This window comes from Rhamphochromis longiceps, linkage group LG20 (genome assembly GCF_057381845.1).
Source record: "Rhamphochromis longiceps isolate RC_006_pf linkage group LG20, R_longiceps_female_GT1.1, whole genome shotgun sequence".
NCBI lineage: Eukaryota > Metazoa > Chordata > Actinopteri > Cichliformes > Cichlidae > Rhamphochromis > Rhamphochromis longiceps.
Genome location: NC_140576.1, coordinates 21,674,231 through 21,694,914, shown reverse-complemented (window position 1 = coordinate 21,694,914; position 20,684 = coordinate 21,674,231). Strand labels below are relative to the sequence as shown.

The 20,684-nt window shown below is 40.0% G+C and overlaps 1 protein-coding gene across 2 annotated transcripts; it reads left to right on the top strand.

Moving 5' to 3' along the window:
- The first annotated feature begins 1,371 nt into the window (after positions 1-1,371).
- Positions 1,372-20,353, top strand: LOC146645258 (oxysterol-binding protein-related protein 2-like). 2 transcript variants are annotated; one of them, XM_085393522.1, is made up of 14 exons: positions 1,372-1,477; positions 1,744-1,889; positions 1,996-2,068; positions 7,102-7,177; positions 8,417-8,551; positions 8,829-8,926; positions 9,013-9,195; positions 10,699-10,806; positions 10,877-10,966; positions 11,048-11,174; positions 11,609-11,728; positions 13,274-13,397; positions 14,736-14,826; positions 15,953-20,353. In XM_085393522.1, the coding sequence occupies exons 2-14, from the start codon at positions 1,853-1,855 to the stop codon at positions 16,053-16,055; spliced, it is 1,365 nt and encodes a 454-aa protein (XP_085249648.1). In that variant the 5' UTR covers positions 1,372-1,477; positions 1,744-1,852; the 3' UTR covers positions 16,056-20,353. The 2 variants fall into 2 exon arrangements, with proteins under 2 accessions (XP_085249648.1, XP_085249649.1); XM_085393523.1 differs by lacking the exons at positions 1,372-1,477; positions 1,744-1,889 and having other exon boundaries at positions 2,005-2,068; positions 7,102-7,172.
- The last annotated feature ends 331 nt before the right edge of the window (positions 20,354-20,684 follow it).

The following is a 20,684-nucleotide window of genomic DNA, read 5'->3' as shown; positions in this document are numbered from 1 at the left end:
GTTCAGAAAGAGCTGATCTTAACTTCTAAGGAGCTTGTGAAGAAAGCAACTGGACTTCTTTAAATTACTTTTAGATGTTTCACTTCTTATCCAAGCATTCAAGAGGCTTCTTGGTGCACTGCAATCCATTTACAACAATTTTTATAATAATGACTTAACATGGAGAACCCTCTTGGATGAGAGGTGAAATTTCCTCAAGAATTCAGTCCAAGCTCCTTAGACTACAATGAACTGGATGGCTGAGAAGCTACACAGACAAACTGATCTTACCTTCTGCACAAACGCTACAGTGCATCTGCACCACAATGCATTTGCACCACAATGCATTTACAACAATTTATTGTAATAATGACTTAACATTTATGTGCACTTAAAGGCTTATTAAAGAGAATGAACTCTTTGCCATTTATTGATGGGCTTCTGTACTGCCTCACTGCATTTTATCATCTCAACATGAATCAATTAAATATCTTAGTGGGTGCTTTATAAGAAATTCAATGGCATGTGGAAATGTATGCTTTATATCACAGGGCTGACACAATTAAACCATATTCCTTAATGATTTGGTTGAATTAATATAGATTTATAGTCTAATTATTGGATAAAATGTAATATTTCAGCAATTGAAAAATGAAAACTAGCACTTAGTTTGTAGCACAAAATAACACTGATTTTCCTTTTTCCTGCTAAAAAAATTCAGGCAAGGAAGCTTAAAAGAAAATTAAAAGAAAACCTAAAAGAAAATTCCACAATGTTAAAAACAAATAAAAACAAAAGAAACCTCTAGAATTTTTAAACAACCCGTTGATATTTCATCTTTCGATATATTTTTTTAACCTGCTCTTCAATGTTACACTATAATAAACCACCCATCCATCATTCCAACCACACAAAATGTACATGAACTAAGATTGCCTCAGGATGTTACCACAAACTCATCAATCCATTATTTATCTCCATGTCAGGGGTGAATTTGCACCTGTATTAAAAGCTAAAGATCGTACAAAATGTACAAATTAAGGTACAGTTTAATAATGCAGCCTAATAATTTGCATGCATATAAACAACTGCAGATTTATTTAAATATTTAGTAAGTCTTGGTCATTTTAAACTCGCGATTACAAACCCTTTAGCTTCTATGTGCGCCTGTGTTACTGGTATAAATAAAATAAAATAATAAACTTATAATAATCACTTAACACATATTAATATTAATATTTAAAGAGTCTGGTCCATCCAGCCTGAGCCCAGTGTTGCCTTTTTTAATGTCACATTATTGGTTATGTGCAAAAATAGCCTTTGGACCCCACGTTTGCTCTTTGCCCTTTATTTTCTGGACCTCTGCATCCTGCGCTCTGATTGGCTGACGAACCTGCCAATCGTGGTGTCCTTGCTGCCCACTTCCGCCTACTTCCAGAGGCACCACAGTGCTCGGTTGTTTATTTTACCGGAGCATTAATTTTACCTGAACTCACAGGTATATGTGACTGAGCTGTGTTTAAATGTCCGTGCCAGTGTCGGCTGTGGTTTGTTGTTGACTGTGTTGATGTTGTTACATCGTTTTTTGCCCAGCGGACATTTACACCATCTGCAGCAGCGATGCTAAGGGCTCGTTAGCTAGTCTTAAAGCTAACTAATGGCTTTTTTAGAGGAGCACGGCGACTGACAGCCAGAGAGGAAGCTGTTTTTGTTTTGATTACATTACTCATGCGCTTGGTGTTGACGCTGCCGGTGTCGTTGTAGGTGGTGGGTGCTGCTGTCTGTGATGCTCGGAGGGAGGCTGGACTCCAGGGACAGGCCAACGGTGGAAACATGACTTCTGAGTAACCTGCAGCTACTTTGTCTGCTCAGTATGAACAGCGAGGAGGAGTTTTTCGACGCTGAGACAGGTGAGACATGTCGACGAAGGCCCAAATTAGTTAATTATATATAGTTATTTCCTGTATACTTACTTTGTTTCCTCCTCCTACTCCCGCTCTTGCTCATCATCCCCAGGGTTGGAGTCAGATGATTCCTGCGAGGTCAGCTTTAAAGATGCCACACAGGAGAATGGAGTGTGGGAGCGCAGGTGAGGGGCCGTGCACACGCGGGGAATAATTACGGAAAAACATAATCACTTCATTGACGCAGAGCTGTTCTGAGTGATCACCTCGATCCTCTGAAAGGTTAAAGCAGGAGTGATGGAGAGATTGATAAAGGAGTCTCCCTGATGCTATGATGTTTGCAGATGATATTGTGATCTGTAGTGAGGGTGGAAGCAGGTGGAAAAGAACCTGGAGAGGTGGAGGTATGCTTTAGAGAAAAGAGTAGTGAAATTTAGTGAGGCTGCAAGGAGCAAACAGAGTGAAGGTGCACAAGTACCTGGGGTCAACCATTTAAAGCAATGGGCAGTGCATAAGAGAGGTGAAAAGGAGTTTGTAGGTAGTTAGGAGAGGAGACAAGTGTTGGGGTGATTTATGACAGAAGGATAGCAGCAAGAGTGAAAGGGTTGGTGTGTGAGAGGAGGGTGCTAGAGATAGAGTAAGATGGAGACAGATGATCTATCATGAGTTCTGAACTTAGAGATGTGTGGTGAAGAGTGTCCCGTGCTCCTGCATCACTGTGGGATGTCATGCTTTGTGGTAGAGAGGAAGGCTCTGCAGAGGGTGGTGAAAGCTCCACAGAGCATTGTTGGCAGCATCCCCCAGACCACCGTCACCACAAACATCTACACTAGCAGCAAAAGGGCCTCTCTGTCTTGAAAGACCCTACTTACCCAGGAAACGGACTGTTTGTCCCACTCCCCTCTCCCCTCAGGCTGGATGTTGCGGAGCATCAATTGCAGAACCACCAGACTGAGGAACAGCTTCTTCTTCAGGCTGCAAGACGGTTGAACTCTGGTGGTGCTCTGTAGTCTCTGCTGCTCCCAGCCAGAGGAAACAGACATGTGAAGCCACTTGTCTTTCCACTGCACACAATTTGATTATTTTTAGAAAATGGTCTTATTTGTACTGACACTGTATATACTTTTTCTTTTCCCTTTTTCCTGTATTGCTCTTTTGTGTTCTCTTGGCTTTTACACGGAACCTAGGTGCACAATTTTGTTTCACCTCATGTGAATACATGTGTTAGAATGACATTGAACACCTTGGAATCCTTGAATATATACACATTTAGTAATTTTCAAAAGGAAAAAAGAGAAAACCAAGATTCCAAGGTTTGTGTGTATTCACAGACTATAACAAGGTGAACTATAACGTGCATCCATCTCCTTATCAGACACTTTTTACACAGTCAAATAAATGTTATTGCTGCCTGTTCAGATACTGTGCTCTTTCACAGTAGGCAAAGTCTCTCGCTGAATGGATGCTTGGTTTCCTCTTGCCTCTTTAAATTGCTTGCCACCATGTTAGCATTAGTTGTTCTCTATTAATGACACACTCGAGCTGAAGGCTGTTGACATCCTGAGTCCAGCTGAAGCCACGACATCGGTGGTTTAATTAGCCTGTTTTCTTTTTCTTTAGGTGGTAAAAGTGATCAGTTTCACTTCTTCCGAAATTCTCTTCCCCTCACTATTAGTTAGGGCTGTTGATATGTACTAATATAGTAAATTTAAATGTCATTCACTATTTTTTTTGTGTATTTACAATATTAATGTTTGGGTGCACGATTTGGGAGCTACTTTGTATTAAAACACTCATTAAATCAGAAAACGAGGGGATATTATTTGAAAGAATAGTGTTGCATCTCTAAATTAAACCAATACTCATATATGACCTGCCAGTTGTGTATTACATATTCCATGTAATGCATGTCAGTACCAATGTCCACTAATGTTATATTAACATAAAAAGCATTGTACTGACAACTAATTTTACTAATAGATATTCAAACTGGAGAAAAGAATTTGGAGGACAGTTATAACCTCAGACGATAAAAGAAATTATGTCTGTATTTAAGAGTAATTTAAAACTGTGAATTACATTCTTCAAAAAATTAAGCATATTTTAAATTAACTGAAATTTGTGGCATTTTGCATCATGCAGAAGATTGGGCATCCTCTGTATCAGCTGACCGAGTGTGAATAATGTTGCCAGAGGTGCTTTATTTGAGTGTGACAGATTAGATTAAAATAGTTTAGAGAAGATCACATCAACCCCAGTGGCTGCAATTGGTTTTGTCTGCTCTACCAACTCTGCCATCACTGTCCTCTGCCAGAAGGTCTCTGGACACCTCTGCAGTAGATGTTCCAGAGGTGGATGGTCATGTGGAGTTAGCATGCTCCCATCTTATATTAAAGCTTCCTCCCAAAGACATGAATGTTAGGTTTTGGTAATTAGTGATTAGAAATTATCTGTTGGTATGATTGTCTTTCTGACAATCTCTCTTCCACATGTCTTTATCCTGTCTTCCTTCTCTCACCCCAACCGGTCGCAGCAGATGGCCCCGCCCCTCCCTGAGCCTGGTTCTGCTGGAGCTTTCTTCCTGTTAAAAGGGAGTTTTTCCTTCCCACTGTCGCCAAAGTGCTTGCTCATAGGGGGTCATATGATTGTTGGGTTTTTCTCTGTATCTATTATTATAGGATATAATGTACAATATAAATCAGAATCAGAATAGAATTAATCCCGAAGGAAATTATAGGTTACAGCAGGCTAATGGTGCATGCGCACTTACAAAGGAACCCTCTGACTAATCTTTACACAGACATCACATTGGGAGACATGTCAGAGAGGTAGGCTGATAGGAAAAAACAACGAAAATACATAACACGAGGTGAGAGGAGGAGAAAAAAACTCCGACTGAGCTCCTAATGGGAGAACAGTTTGAGAGCAGAAAAAAAACACCCCGGCACAAAAAGCACATGACTGTCAATACACCATAGAAACATATGACAAGCAACAGGGATGGGTAAAAGGTGAGAGACAGCCCGTGTAGACAGCGCATCTGGGCCTGCAGCATATGCACTGGTCCCCTTTGATCCACCGTCTGCATCGGGAGGGAATAAGCATTGAAGGCGTTTGGAAGGGGAGGGGGGGATGAGTGTATACCTGCATGTAGAGCAGGGCGATATGACCAAAAATATTTATCACGATATACATTTGAAAATTTGTGATAACAATATAACTGACGATATAATTGACACTAGACAAAATACTTTACAACTCCACAACTTTATTAGTGCCAAAAAAAAATCAACGTATTTTCACTTAAACAAGCAGCTGTTTTTTGCATTAAAGTTATATAAAAATTTTACAGTGCAAATGCAAATTCCTTGCTGACAGTTTAACCAAAAGGCATTTCCAGTGGAAATTGGCCGACATATCCTCAGCGTAACCATGTATAATATCCACGAAATTTAGAAAGAGGTTATACACACACACACACACAATACGGTAATATTATGTTGAAGCACAGTGCGTATCACTCCACGAGGCTCCTCCCTACGATAGCCGTAATGCCCATCAAGCTGTGCGGGTTCGTAGCTTGGCAAAGTCGTACTAAAACATTTTCCAGCACCGTGTACCACATAAAATCGTTTCGAGGTCAGTAAACACAACCAGAATTCATACATAAGGCACACGGGATTATAAGGGGCACTGTTGATTTTCAGAAAAATCAAAGGATTGATTTTATGTGTGCCGTATTTTCCAAAGAACACGGTAATAACGACGGCCCGCTAGCATGCGCTACCAAAAATAGTGCTTTGTTGTGTATCTGACGGACGAAAGCTAAACCAGTGCCACATCACTGAAGTTGCAGCATTTTTACAAACCAATTCTGGTTCATCCATTTCATTCAAAGTGTGTGTGTGTGTGTGTGTGTGTGTGTGTGTGTGTGTGTGTGTGTGTGTGTGTGTGTGTGTGTGTGTGTGTGTGTGTGTGTGTGTGTGTGTGTGTGTGTGTGTGTGTGTCCAGACTTCAGCTAAGACACTGTCCTTCGCCCTGCCAGGCTAAGTAAAGTCTTCCAGCCAACCCAGGTGGCCTTACGTAGGATAGGAAGAAACAATCTATGCACAGTCAACTATCTGGGTGTTTTTGTTCAGCTCCAGCCTTGAGACCACAGCTGGCGCCGAAGTGGTAGCTGCATGAAATGATGGTGGTTTTTACTTTAGTGCGAACAACTCATGTGAATTTCAAAGCTGTTCTAGCAGTCCAACACTGGTCTCTCAATCTCCCGTTGTAGAGCCGTGAGCTTCTCTACAATGTTATCCATCTTGCGCTCCATGATGTTATCAGTCTTGCGCTCAAAGAGCAGATTCTGAGAACTCAAGACTGCCATGACCTTCTCCAATATGTTATCCAATTTTCGCTCAGCGGTCTTATTCTGAGTGTTCACGGCAGCCTCAAACTTCTCCAAGATCTTATCCGTGCTGCGTTCAATGAGCCCATTTTGAGAACTCACGACTCGTCCAATCGTTTCAACACAGCGGGCAGCCTTGTGGGGTTTTGAACAGCCAATTCCGCTTTCTTTAATCTTCGATAAGCTAGGGCCAAGCCAGCTCCGATCAGCAATCAGCAAGAACCCTGTTATCATAGTTCCGAACAGGTAGATGTCTTCGATGTCTTCGATCGACAGTCTTGCCATCCTCCATTTATGCCACCCGTCCATCATGTATCCGGCAGGGACACTCCAGGACACTCAGGCTCACCCGAGCCCAGGCTTCTCGTTGAGAAGAGGATGTCAGTTGTGTTCAGGGACCAGTTGATCAAATCCATAATTCCTCTTTTAGGTTTTAGAGAACAGACTGTGAGAAAGTGTTCCAGGGAAAGAGTAAGAAAATAGATGAGACTAGCCAAGGACACAAGACGCTAAGCAGGGAAGATAAGGGAAGGGAGAGGAGAAAAGTGCGACCGCCTTCGCCAAGAGCCAAAGTTAAGTAAAGCGCCTTGAGGCGACTGTTGTTGTGATTTGGCGCTATATAAATAAAATTGAACTGAGCTGTCCACCCTGCATATATTTTGGAATAAGAGGTAATGTCAGCATGCTAGCACAACTTTTTATCAAAGATCTAAGCAAAAGAGAGCTAATGAGAAATATGAGCTCTAAGCAGAATTGATAATGGCCTTGATATCTATTAAAACAGTTTTTGTTGCTTAATATCGTTTTTCTTATTCGATCCAGGAAAAAGCTGCCAGCTGAAATGATCTCCAGAAATAACTTCAGTGTTTGGAATATTCTGAAGAAATGCATCGGTATGGTGAGTCCTACCAAACTCATGTCTGTCTCCAGTAATATTGCTGGGTGCTGATTTTGAATCTATGATTTTCATTTCTGTGGTCACTGTGACATGAAATACTTATACACAAAGTTGCGTCATATTATAGCTTCATTAATGGTCTGTCCAGAGTGTCAGTACCTGTAGTTATAATTACTAATGACTACAGAAAGAAAAGAAAAAGTACTCGACCAACGGCTTTACTGCACTATCAAGTGGAAATATGTCCCATCACTATTGTGAACTTAAGCTGTGTGCATGCATCGGTGCAGCAACACAATGTGCTCATATAAATCCTGGTTCAGCTGTCATTAGGGGCAGGGGTGAGATATCTGATTTAGCCTATAGGTTTCTACTAGTTTCTAGCTGTGTCCCTATTATGTCATCTCTGGTTTTCACAATCTCCAAATGAAACTGTGAGAAAAGAAAGCTACAGTCTAAAAATTGTACATAGCCAGTCCTCTGCAAATAATCTGTTAGCTGTTTGACAACTACCCTTTCAAGAATTTTTGATATGAAAGGAAGGTTAGAAATTGGCCTATTATTAGCTAAGGGAGCTGGGTCTAGAGATGGCTTTTTAAGTAAAGGTTTAACCTCTGCCAGCTTGAGGGCCTGCGGTACATAGCTGATTATTAGAGATAGGGTTGATCAGATTTAAGATTGGAGTGATTATATTTTCCTGTTCTGCTTATTTCCACTTTCACATTTTTATTCTTGCAGTCTAGTAGAGCTGCTTTGCACAGTTAGGTTAGAAATAATCCATATTTGTCTTATCCCATCCCTCTAATCCAACTGTCTTCTGATTGGCTGCTCCTTGTAACCATGTGGGCAGAGCTTCTGTGGTCACACTCGAGCTGCGATGACCATATTAGGGAAATTTCCATATTTGCTGACAGCAAGGTGAAAGCATAACAGGTCAACTTTGAATAACTGAGTGCTTTTGCTTACTTAATCTCTCTGTTACAAAATCAGTCTTGACTGAACTCGTCTTTACATTTGCTTCTGGAAGTCATTTCAAAATAACCAAAATAATTAAATGAACATCTGAACTGTAAATGTGAATGTTGTGCTATTGTTACTCCTGCTTTTTAAAACCGGTGAATGTTTGTTGTAAGTTAAGTAATGTGTTGCATAAGTTGTTTGAAGTGAGGTAATTTCTGTCAGCCTTTGAGTTGTTTTTCTGAATGAGAGTGATTGATTGTTTTTGTTGTGCTGCCACAGGAGCTGTCCAAAATAGCAATGCCGGTCGTGTTTAACGAGCCGCTCAGCTTTCTCCAGAGAATCTCAGAGTACATGGAGCACACTCACCTCATCCACAAAGCCTGCAGTTTATCAGACTCCATAGACCGCATGCAGGTACAGGCAGCACACACACGTGATGTTGTGATGTTTTAAAAATACTGTCAGTGCATTTAAATTTCTCCCAGAAATACATTTCCTCTGAACATTGCTAAGGAAAATAATGAACTGTTTAAAGCTCTTTTTCTTTCTTTTTTTTAAGTGTATGAACCAAAAATAAACCCAAAATAAACACTAGAAAAGCAGGAATGAGGGATTGTTTTCTAAAAATGACTTTTCACTTGCTGTCAGTGGCTGCAGCCCGGCTCTGATTCACGTTACATCTCTGTGACAGGTTGTTGCTGCATTTGCTGTTTCGGCTGTAGCATCTCAATGGGAGAGGACTGGAAAGCCTTTCAATCCTTTGCTGGGGGAGACCTATGAACTCACAAGGTATTGGAGAGGATGGGTTGAAGCTTCATTATGCCTTTATGATGATACTTCAGGTCATCCAGTTATTTCAAATCATCTTTTTTAAGGGAGGACGAAGGCTACAGATTGATCTCGGAGCAGGTGAGCCACCACCCTCCCATCAGTGCCTTCCACGCCGAGTCGCTGAAGAAAGAATTTGAGTTTCATGGCTCTATCTACCCAAAGCTCAAGTTCTGGGGCAAAAGTGTGGAAGCTGAACCTAAAGGCACCATGACGCTGGAGTTACTAAAGTGAGATTTCCCTGCAGTTATTGATCTAGTGTTCTGCACACCCACTTTTCTGCTGGTGCTAGGCTTTTAGCTGCATTATTAAACTTTCATAACATGTTGAACTTTGGATGACCTCATGTTCATTCATGTTGAAGAAGCCGCAAGCAGCAGCTGGTTAGATTAGCGTAGTCATGGGAAAGGGTTAAACGACTAATCTGGGTCTGCTCAAAGCTCTCAAAATTCCTCATGACTTGGTCCTAATTAATTCTTTAAAACTATAAATGATCCGGATTTCACTTATGGACTGAACAAGCAAGAAATTATGTTAACTAGAGCGTTTTAGATGTGCTGATACATGGAATTTATCTACACACAGTATTATCACATTGAACATGAGTGCTGTAAACTGACTCTGTTGACGTTTGACACACTGAGCAATTTTCCCCTAACTTCAGTCCAATAAAAAATAAAAGCATCCAGTTAATTATTGGATGTTTGTGATGTTGAAGATGCTTTCTCTGTGAGGTTTTCAGATCATAGTTTCTTTATATTTTGCGTTTTACACCTTTTCCTACTGACAAGGACCTTCCTTGTGGTTATTTGTACTACAACAGCATAATTAAGTAATAGATAAACCATTAAATAACAGAAAAGTTCCTGTCCTTAAAATGAACTAATATAGAAATTTCCCACTTTTTTTAGAGTGGGTCCACAGGGAATTAATAAAAACTAGAATTGTAGGACAGTCTGGGTAATGGCAGGCCAGAACTTTTCATGTAATTTTTCTTTAATTTATTGCATCGGGATTTCTTTTTTCATGTACAGAAACTGAGACATATTGTTAAACTTGCGTTTCTTTTTTTATGTTGACTTATCTCAGGGATAAAATATGTAGTTGAACTTTTGTACACTGACGAAAAGGGGATTTACAAAGGTGGCGATCGTATGAAACTGAGGTTTCAGTTGATTAAGATTCATTTGGCATCTAATGGGTTAACAAAATCTTCAGAGTTATTGTTATGGATGAGCAGTAAGTGTATTTAATTACGTACAGTTGTATTTTGAGACTTTTAAATTATATTTAGATGTGAAATGATGAACCATTGATATAAAAATCTGTCTTCCTTAAGCATGTATTCAGCAGAGTTATTAGCTCAATGAAATGTAATAAGTTGAGTGTTTGACAGATAAAATGAGGGCTTTATTAATATATTCCCTGCTGAAAAATAAGCGTTATTGGTTATTTTCCACTTCTTTTGGGTTGTTGAGTAAAACGCTAACTTCACAAATTGTGTGAAAATCTTCTCAGTTGTATATATCATTTTAGAAAAAAACCCACAGCATGCTTAACTCTCGAACTTGTATTTTGTATTTCATGTATTTAATATAGCACAGCAGGGGAAAGCCTCGGGCTGATTTACATCTTATTAAATACATTATATATGTAATTGTGAGTGCTGAAGTTTTTATTATTATTTAGAAAATGTCGAACTGGTCCTTTAAGATGTTGTGATTTTGTGACAGACATAAAGAAGCTTACACGTGGACGAATCCAATGTGCTGTGTGCATAACATCATCCTGGGAAAACTCTGGATTGAACAGTATGGAACTGTAGAGATAGTCAACCACAGGTAATGAAAACTTACAGCTTTTTGAATCACTGATATTTATTAAACAATAATTTTGCCTTTAATTCGTCAGGACGGGTGATAAGTGTGTCCTAAACTTCAAACCCTGTGGGATGTTTGGAAAGGAACTGCACAAAGTAGAAGGTCATATCCAAGATAAAAGGTAAGAACCTAAGCACGTCATCACTGTCTGTGAATTTTAGTTGTGTTAGTTTTCTCTAAATGGAGTTTGTTGTTGAAACAGTAAGAAGAAGCGGCGAGTTATGTATGGGAAATGGACAGAGTGCATGTACAGCGTGGACCCCAAGGTTTACGACGCGTACAAGAAGTCTGAGAAGAAGAGCGGGGGCGAGTCAAAGAAGCTGAGACAGGTGAGGATCGTTTCTGCTTTTACTGAAAGCTGAGATGAAATCCCTCTGAGTTTGCTCTCACGTTTCTCTTTAACATGTTTGATGTGTGATTTTTTTTTCTCACAACTCTGAAATTCTTCTCTTAAACTGCATCTTTTCCTTTCACAATAACATGCAGTGGCTTTAGTAGAAGGTAAGGTGAAAGTGTATTGATATCTGTAGTGTGCTGCTGCTGTTGTCTAGTTATGTTGAGAGTGTAGTGTTGATTAGATCATTGCCAGCACTAATCCATGATGTCTTGCAATGACATGCATCGTTGCTTGAGAGACGTGTTGAATTTGTGGCGACCGTAGTTCTGTTAATCACCCGTTTGCACATGAACTGTTTGTAATGTAAACCCAAACTCGTTAGACGGAGTTGTTTAACTAGCTGTGTGTCTGTTTCTGTGTGTGTAGGAGCGTAGCTGTGAAGCAGAGGAGGCAGATGAGATGCCAGAAGTTCAAGAGACTGTGACTGTGATACCAGGAAGTGCCTTACTGTGGAGGATAACATCTCGGCCCGCTCACTCAGCACAGGTCGGTGATGAGGTTTGGCATTTCCTGCAGAAATATTGTTCAGTTATCACTGGAAAGTATTTGACTGTATAAAATCAGCCAAATATAATAAAAATCCTGGCTTCACACCCTCATAATGAGCTTGCTTTAGTATATTTAATGAGGCCATGCAAAATTATACGATCACATGGTGCTTTCTTTGAAATTTGCTGCTCATCTTTTTGCACAAAGAGTGCCTAAAGTTTAACTTTACTAAGCTTTAAAGGGAAGCACTTAATTGATCTCATGATCATTTGCAACAGAGCTTAAATCTGCTTTTCAGTCCTGAAGATTTCATGCCTCTTTTAATGGTTTACAAATCCTGGAAAAAATGAGATGACTTGAGTCTTTTTCACCATCGAACTGACCGGAGGGCTCATTTTACAAGCGCTCTTTGAATGGCGATAACTCCTTTACTGTTTGTGCTAGAGACAAAAATTCAAATGGTTTTGAAAAGAAGAGAAGACGAGCTTTATGGGGGTATTTGGTGTATCACAGTAGCAAAAAGCATTCAGGAAAAGTACTGCTGTCTGAACAGACAGAAAAATCAGTTCTGCTTATATGTGCCCTACGATGTGCGCTTCACATTACCATGATTCCTCAACCATTTTTGGTCTAGAGCAGTGGTTCTTAACCTGGGTTCGATCGAACCCTAGGGGTTCGGTGAGTCGGATTTTAGGAGTTCAGCAGAGCCTCCACCGTGACATGCATGGCTCATTTTGTGCACCAGTAAAAAACATATCTATGTCTTGAATTTGAAAAAAAATCACATTTTATTTTTCACTAAAGAGGGGTTCAGTGAATGCGCATATGAAACTGGTGGGGTTCGGTATCTCCAACAAGGTTAAGAACCACTGGTCTAGAGAGAAAATGGTCGAGGTGGTTGTAAGTGGTAGTAGATGTAAATGGGTGCGAGGAAACAGGCAGCCTGTCACAGTAAATGGACTGGTTCAGATAAACAGCCTTTCTACTCAGTTGAGCACTCAAAGTGGTTTCTACAGGTCTCATTCACCCACTTAAATTGATTCTACCCTTTTATCTAAGCGTAATTGCTTTTTAAAATTCACACACCTAGCCCAAGGACACTTCAGCATGTGAGAGGTGTCTGGGATCGATCCACCACTCTACCTCCTACACTGGTGACCTGTAGGGAAGCACATGTCAGGTTACTGTGCAAGTTACAATGTTGGGTTTCATAAGAGTTTGCCGTTACGATGTACCTGTAACATCGAAGTTATGCTGAAGGTGTTGTACAGATGCACAGCTCATTCTGAGGGTCTTGGGTGTCAGGTGGGAGACATTGGTGACATCTTTCCTATGGAATGACCACACAATCTGCTCTCACATATGTATAACTGTGGAAGACGTGTGACATGCTAGCTTTACCTCATGGAGTTTACACCAAATGTTATTTCACATTTTAGTTTCCATTTTTGTATAACTTTTGATACACATTGTGGCAATAGGACCACATAACAATGCACCATGCAGCACTGTTTGAACAAAGCCCTTTCTCCCTTTTTATAGATGTATAACTTCACCAGCTTTGCCATAACACTAAACGAGCTGGAGCCCGGCATGGAGAGACTACTGTTGCCAACAGACTGCCGGCTGAGGCCTGACATCAGAGCGATGGAGAATGGAGACATAGGTAACGTCAACCTCACCTGAAAAGAGAACAGCTGAAACTGTATATGTGTACTTTTTGGTGACCAGGACACTATGAGCCTCTAAAACTGTGGAACAGGGTCCCGTCAGGAGCACTGGGATAATTCCTGGTGCCCTGAGGGTCATTTTGGTCTACATTGAGCTTAACAGGTGATAAAATGACAAGCAGGAATGAGTTAGCAAATTCTGAGAATCAGATTCACTTCACCCAAGTCACCCTCACCCAGTGTTTGTTATGACTGCCATGTCCTGTGTGACTTTATCCTGGTTACCCCTTAGCCATAACATACCTTAAAATTTGTTGGTCCTAAACATATGTTTTGTGATCTGAGTAAAATTCTCTGAGATGAGCGTAATGGATAAGTCTGGTAACCTCCATCAACACTACAGGTGTATTTATACAGGTATTTCTAGTAAAAAATAGTGTTGAGCAGTAAACTTTTCGTGATGTGTCAGCCACCTCATCCAGCCTTTTGAAGGAGGGACACTGAAGCATCCCCAACCCAACAGAGAGAGCAGAACTCTCCATCATGTCCTGGGTCTGCTGCAGGACCTCCTCTCAGTTGGACATGCCTTAAACACCTTAACAAGGAGGCATCCTAATCAGATGGCCAAACCACATCAACTGACTCCTTTAGATGTGGAGCAGCTTGACTCTGAGCTCTTGGCCCAATTTCTAAGGGAGAGCCCAGACATTCTACAGAGGAAGCTCTTTTCTAATGCTTTTATCCACCATCTCATTATTTTGGTCACTTCATGGCAATAAATGAACATGGATCAACTAGAAAATTTTACAGCTTTGCTTTCATGATCAGCTCTGCCATGAGACTCTGAAACAGAATGGAGTTTGTTTCAGGTTCACAGCTCCTCTGTGAAAACAGTAGAGCTTATTTTTAAACAAATAAGTGGCATGACATCTAACCAAAAAGCAGAAGAAGCAACCTGTTAAGGACTGACTTCTTTCTCCAAGTAGTTACTGTATTTGTTCTCTAAAAGAGCTTTTTTTTATTTAGGGTTTATTTCTTCTTTATGGTGACTTCAAAAATATGTTTTATCCTAAAGATGCCTGACAAAAGAATGAGTCAATATAAAGGCCCATTTACACAAAAGTAAACTAATAATAATATGATGGTATACTATAAAACCACTAGAATCTTTGGTCATACCACCCAGGCCTAATAGGTTAAAAAGACCATGTAGGGAAAGATTACAAAATTATCAGCCTCCTAGTTTATACAAACACAGTGGCCAAAGGTGAAGTCGAGTTATCGTTTCGGTCTGACCTTCTCTAAAAGTTTCTTTTGTATTTGTGTGTTTATAGATTTGGCGAGTTCTGAGAAAGAGCGTTTAGAGGAGAAACAGAGAGCTGCACGCAGGGAACGATCCAAGGACGAGGAGGAGTGGTCAACCAGGTGAGAGGTTCTGAGGATTTAAAGAGATTTGGGGAGGTTTTTTTATAGACCGATTTTATGATTTCATACACTTGTAGCATGACAATCTCATGTTTGTACTCAATATGTCAGTATTATCAGACCAAATCAGATTTACTTTACCTCTAGCATGAAACACAGTGAGCAGAGGTTCAACATGAAGAGAGAGGCCGCTTGTATAATCACTCTGTTATTTTATAATGTCCAAACTCAGAATGTGTAAATTCGTCTACCTCCCAAAATTTCATTTTCTACAAGCAATGCTTGAGTGATGCATTTTACAGATGGAAATAACTAGCTAGACGTTTTAAAATAGACGTTAGTTTGAATTGGAACCCATTTGAACCATAGAGCTTTTATTTATTGGAGTCAGGACTTTATAATGCAGGAATTAATAAAGTGGGTGACATCCATTTACCAGACTGAAGCACATAGCTAACATTTGCAGTATCTTCAGTTTATTGTTCCAGTTAATGCTGGGATTGCATATAAAGTTCAATAAAATTATAAATCACTACAAAATAAACTTTTAAATACTGAAAAATTCTGTCAGTCTGACAGATAGATTGACAAATCTAATTAAAATAAGCTAACAGTGTGCAGATGACTCAGTGAATGACTGTCCTGGCCAAACAGTCAATCACTCCAGAAATGCGCCTCCCTTCTCTTTACTTAAGTTTGAAATATTTGCCCAAAATGCTCAAGAGTGAATTTAGCCAACATCATGGTGATTGAAGTATTATCTCTCCATATTTTAGCAGTTGATTGTGTTCGTATTGTTTGCTCCGCAGCTTGTTTTTCTTTGTGTCTTAACATTTATTTCAGATTCACATTTGGTGTTGTAAACACCAAAGTCTGTTTATGCTATAATTAGTTTTAGACCTGCAATGATCTGCTTTGTTGACATTTACTGGTTAAATAAAGACTGAAGAAAAATAAAACAATAATAAGCAAATGAAGATTGACAAAAAATTGCATTCAAAATCTAATTTGTAATGTGTGGAAACTTCCTTTAATGTGTCCCCAACACACTAATTGCTCATGCTGTGCAGCATTTTTCATAACCATGTTATTAAAAACAGATATGGCTTGTTGACTGCCTCCTCAGGTGGTTCCAGATGGGAACAAACCCTCACACAGGAGCCGAGGACTGGCTGTACACAGGTGGATACTTTGACAGGAACTTCACTGACTGTCCCAACATTTATTGACACAGGAGGTGTTTGGTGTTTAAAACAAAAAACAAACAAAAAAATCTTCTCTTTGCTAGGTTTCATTTTGTTTCTCTGTGAGTCGTGACAGCCAGACGCTCGCTGGTACTGTGTCTTTGTTAGGATCGATGAAAGTTGATTTCAAACAGGTTATCAGATCATCTCCAGCTGACTGTGACATTTGTCTGCAGGAGATGTGTAACACTAAAGAGAACTGTAGAGTTTACTTACTGTAAGCATCAAGCATCTTCTTTATATGCCCTAAACATGTATGTTACTCACCATTCACTCATCCAAGGGTTTAAAAGCAGCCACCAATGTGATCTGTGGCGTGGTGAGCTACCTGGTGGAGGATGCAAAGGAAATATTTTCAGTTTTAGTTCGGGTACTCAGGTACCATAATCTCACCTGTAGATGTTCCACGCTCTTCTGTCAAGCTGCATTCAAATATCAGGGGATATTTAATCGCATCTGCTACTTTTATATAACCTATTTGGAAATTAGATGTCTGTTTTAGTTAGCACTTAACATCAAAGAAAATGTCACAAAGTGTTTCTGTGAATAGAGACTTACAGTAGAAATGAAAGCTGCTTATAACCACGTTTACTGCCTCAGTAAACAGATATGTTGGTACATTATATTGTTCTCCGCTGTAACATAGGTAATGTGTATAATAACCATGCATGCTCACCAACATCATAATTTCCACAAGTTAAAGCCATACAAAAAACTTTTTCTGCACTGAGAATAAAAGCCTCCATATAAACCTTTAAGGCAAAGGGATGCAGAAACTAGACGTTTTTAAAAAGTCTGACACTGGCCGCCTCCCTGGCTCCTTCACCGCTCACACACTGTGAAAATGTTCACAATGCACAGTAAATATCTGTGGGTGAACGGACAGAGTGTCAGACGCCGTTTACACTTGGTTTTAAAATGTGTCAGGTCCAAATACACCGCATTAAATACGAGTATACAAGCCAGTGATATGGCTTATGGCCCATCTCTGTGTGGTCTGGTAGGCACTGTGAACAATAGAGTTGGAGCTAGCTACTGTGACACCACCCACTGGTTTCTGGACTTTTTCTGGGTGCACATTAAAGCCTCAACATTAGCGTGTTACTCTGCTGGTCATTATGACTCTTTATCCCTTGAAACCCTCCTAGGAATAACCCTTGTCACTCTTCTGTGATCGAAGTGGTTCTGTCATATTTCAGGCCTGTATATCTCACTAACTTCTGGATGTGCATTAGAAGTTAATGAGGGTTTTCTCTGCCTTTGCTGCTACCCTACTTTTGTCTGATAATTCTATCAAAATGTTCCAAAATAGCAGAAACACAGTGATAAGGTCCAGCTCAGTGACTTGGGTGAGGTGAGGCTGCTGCTGCCTATGTCTACACACCTGTCACTCCCCAGCCTTTAGTCTCACCTGCATCCAGTTGTTGTTATGAAGCACAAACTGTCCACATGTACTGACAGCACTTTTTCTATAACGAGCTGTAAACAAGTTGTCTCCATATCTGAAGCTTTAGTTCTACTTGAGGAATTAAGAGGTTTTTTTGGCATCTCTGCATTGGCCTCATTTTCAGTCCCAGAGCGCAAAGTGCCAAAAACTGCAGCCCCTCTAATAACAACTTGAGACTGGCTCCAAAAACAACTCAGTTCCCACAGGCTCCCATGATAAAATGCCCAACTTTACATCATTAATAAGCGTGTTTACAGCTCCTTCTTCCTTTGATTCCCTCATATTTTATTTTTAACTTTTAAACTCAACCCTATCAATGCTGTGTCACTACAGGCAGCTGCAAAGCCCTGAACTGGACTTATCCACTCTGTTTGTGCTGTTGGAGCATTTTTAGTAGACTATCTGACAAATTATGCAGTCTGTGTTCCTTATTTTCTTTATTTTTATTTGTGTGTCATTCAGCTCTAGTTTGCAGATATGTGTCTCTTGCACTTAATGTATGCAACTTTCTGACAACGCTTGCTAGCCTTAACTGATCACTCATTGCTCCACCCTCTCATCCAGATATCGTGGTGGCTAAAACGCTGATGTTGAGGTTTCTATAACAGCTGCATGATGTCAGAGAGGCTACTTTATCTCTTACAAACCATCAAGCCAGGACGTGGTGGTTTTTCTTTTTGCTATTTTGTGCACCGTTTTTAAAACTTTGCCTGCCAGTCTCTACATCTGGACTCTCCAGACTCTTGACTGATGACAGACAGGTGAATACTTGGGGCACTTTGACACACAGATTGTAAGGAAGTCTGAGCACATGTGGTCCGATCCTTGGAGGCAACACTGTGATGAGTCTTGACTGTTCACTTGTGATCCAATTTCCAGAGTGGTTTTTTAAAACCAAGTGTAAACACTGCATTAAATACATATTTTTAATAATGCTCTGAGCTTCGGTGCTGCCAAACAATATTAAACATCATAGGTAATACTTATAATAATGAACACACTGATTTTCTGCTCTAACTTCACTTTGGAGCTTATAGGATCGTAAACACGTATGATAATGTTTCCATGAAAATGGTTAATAAGCTTTCAACTACAGCTTGAGTCCCGTTTTCTTTTTTTTCTTTCTTTTTTTAATTTGTTTACATTTTTAGCAAATGCCTGCCATTAAAAACTACGCCAAATTAGTTATTCTGAGGTTTTTTGGAGGGTTGTACCCGTGGACGTACAGGCCACTGCGACAGGGATACTTTAATACTGTAGATAATGTAAAAATTCTCAGGCAAGTTCTGCAGTGATAGAGGGCATCCTTTGTTCTGAGTGGATTGTTGGATATTTACATAATGATATCCTCTGGAAATATAAGTTAAACTAACACTAAAAATGTAAAAAGATTACAGACATCTGTTCACATTGGCCTGAGAAAGAGTAGAGGCATCTGTCTCACTGCTCCTCCATTGAAGGTGCACTCCATAGTTTGAACACCTCGGCTTCAAAGTGACTGTGTTGTGCCGTTTGTTTGTACAATGATCCCTGTGAGCCAAAAGTTCAGACTGCTATAAACACTCATTTTCAGACTTTTTTTTTTCCTACTCTTCACTCCATGTGATGGTAGTGAGAGTGGATATCCCTAATTTGGTCAACAGCTATGGCCTTAGGCACTAAGACCCCACCCACCTGCAAGGAGCAGCCAATCAGAAGAACAGTAGTTCTGAGATAAACACTTTGTTCAGAGGTAGAAAGTATAAAAGATAGCTGTAGTTTTGTATTTTAACCCTGTAGTCTTTTTAATGGCCACCAGAGGGCGACCTGAATCCTTGCTTACTCAGTAAACAGTTTGCTGGTGTGTTTATAGAGTCATGTACTAGATTCAGATCATGTTCAATAGAGCACTTTGGTAACTTGTGGTCATGTGATTGATAGTGAGTCAGAGCTGCGTCTCGCTCCTCACACCTGATTTCAAAACACCAAAGTAATTAAAATGTTCAACTCGAGGCTTCATAGCAGGACTTCATTCAACACTGGGTGACGTCCCTGTTGCTGTGTATGTCTTTTATGTTTTTTGTGATTTAGACACAGAGTGAACTGAATGAGCCATGTGTAAGATGGGGTTATTTTGAACTGTGAGTTATGCAGAGCTAATCCAGTACAGTCCAAAAAAGAAAACATGAAGCTGGGAATGAGCATAATCTGTCCCCTTAATGACAAAGCTGCATCATTTTGGCGCCTTTTTCACACGTGGATGAGTAACACTTTGAAAGCAATTTTTTATTTTTTTTCCACCAATCGGAGCCGTGCTTTCAGACACAGTTAAAAGCAAATAAGACGGGATGCTGTAGGCATCATGAACCTATGCAAACTGATCCTTCCAGTCTACCCTCCTGAAATGTGAAATAAAACACTCTTTAGCTAGCAGCCTGTGTGCTGGAGACACTACAGAGGCAGCAGGTAATGAATATTGTGTGCTGGTAGTAAAATGCTCACAGTAGTTTCTTTTTGTTTCTAAGCACTAGTGTTGCATTAAACTGCACATTTCAAATGCTCACTGTCCTGTGCACATATGTACGGTGAAATATCCCACATCATGTCTTCCCCTCTGCTGCTGTTTGTGTCTTTACTCTGAATTCAAAGCACTTTGTGACTCCTGCAGCCGCTCAGAGCTGCAGGATCAATCTGATCCGATCTTGTTTTATCCCCGCTGTCTCTTTGTCGAGCCTCTTTTTGAAAATGTTTACATTGTATGTTTGTCGATCTGTTGTTTCCTTTCCTCTTCATACTGGTATCCACACAGCCGTATGCATACAAAGCATATTTAAGAAATAAATTATGGACTACAAAATCCTTGTGTTGGAAAATCTGGTTATTCTCTCCAGATGTTTTTCTCTCATAACCACCACACGACACTACTTCTCATTTTTGTCTTTTAATTAACAATTTTAAAAAGATTCAAGGCCATTTTTAGTTTTATATAATAGTGGAAAAGAAGTGTACTGGTATTGATTTTGGTATTGATGTTTGTAGATGATGCTGTGATCTGTAGTAAGAGTAGCAAGCAGGTGGGAGAGACCCTGGAGAGCTATGGATGCTTTATAGAGAAAAGGAATAAATATCAGCAGAGGCAAAACGGAATAATGCAAGGAGCAGAGGCTGGGAAGGTAGATGAGTTTAAG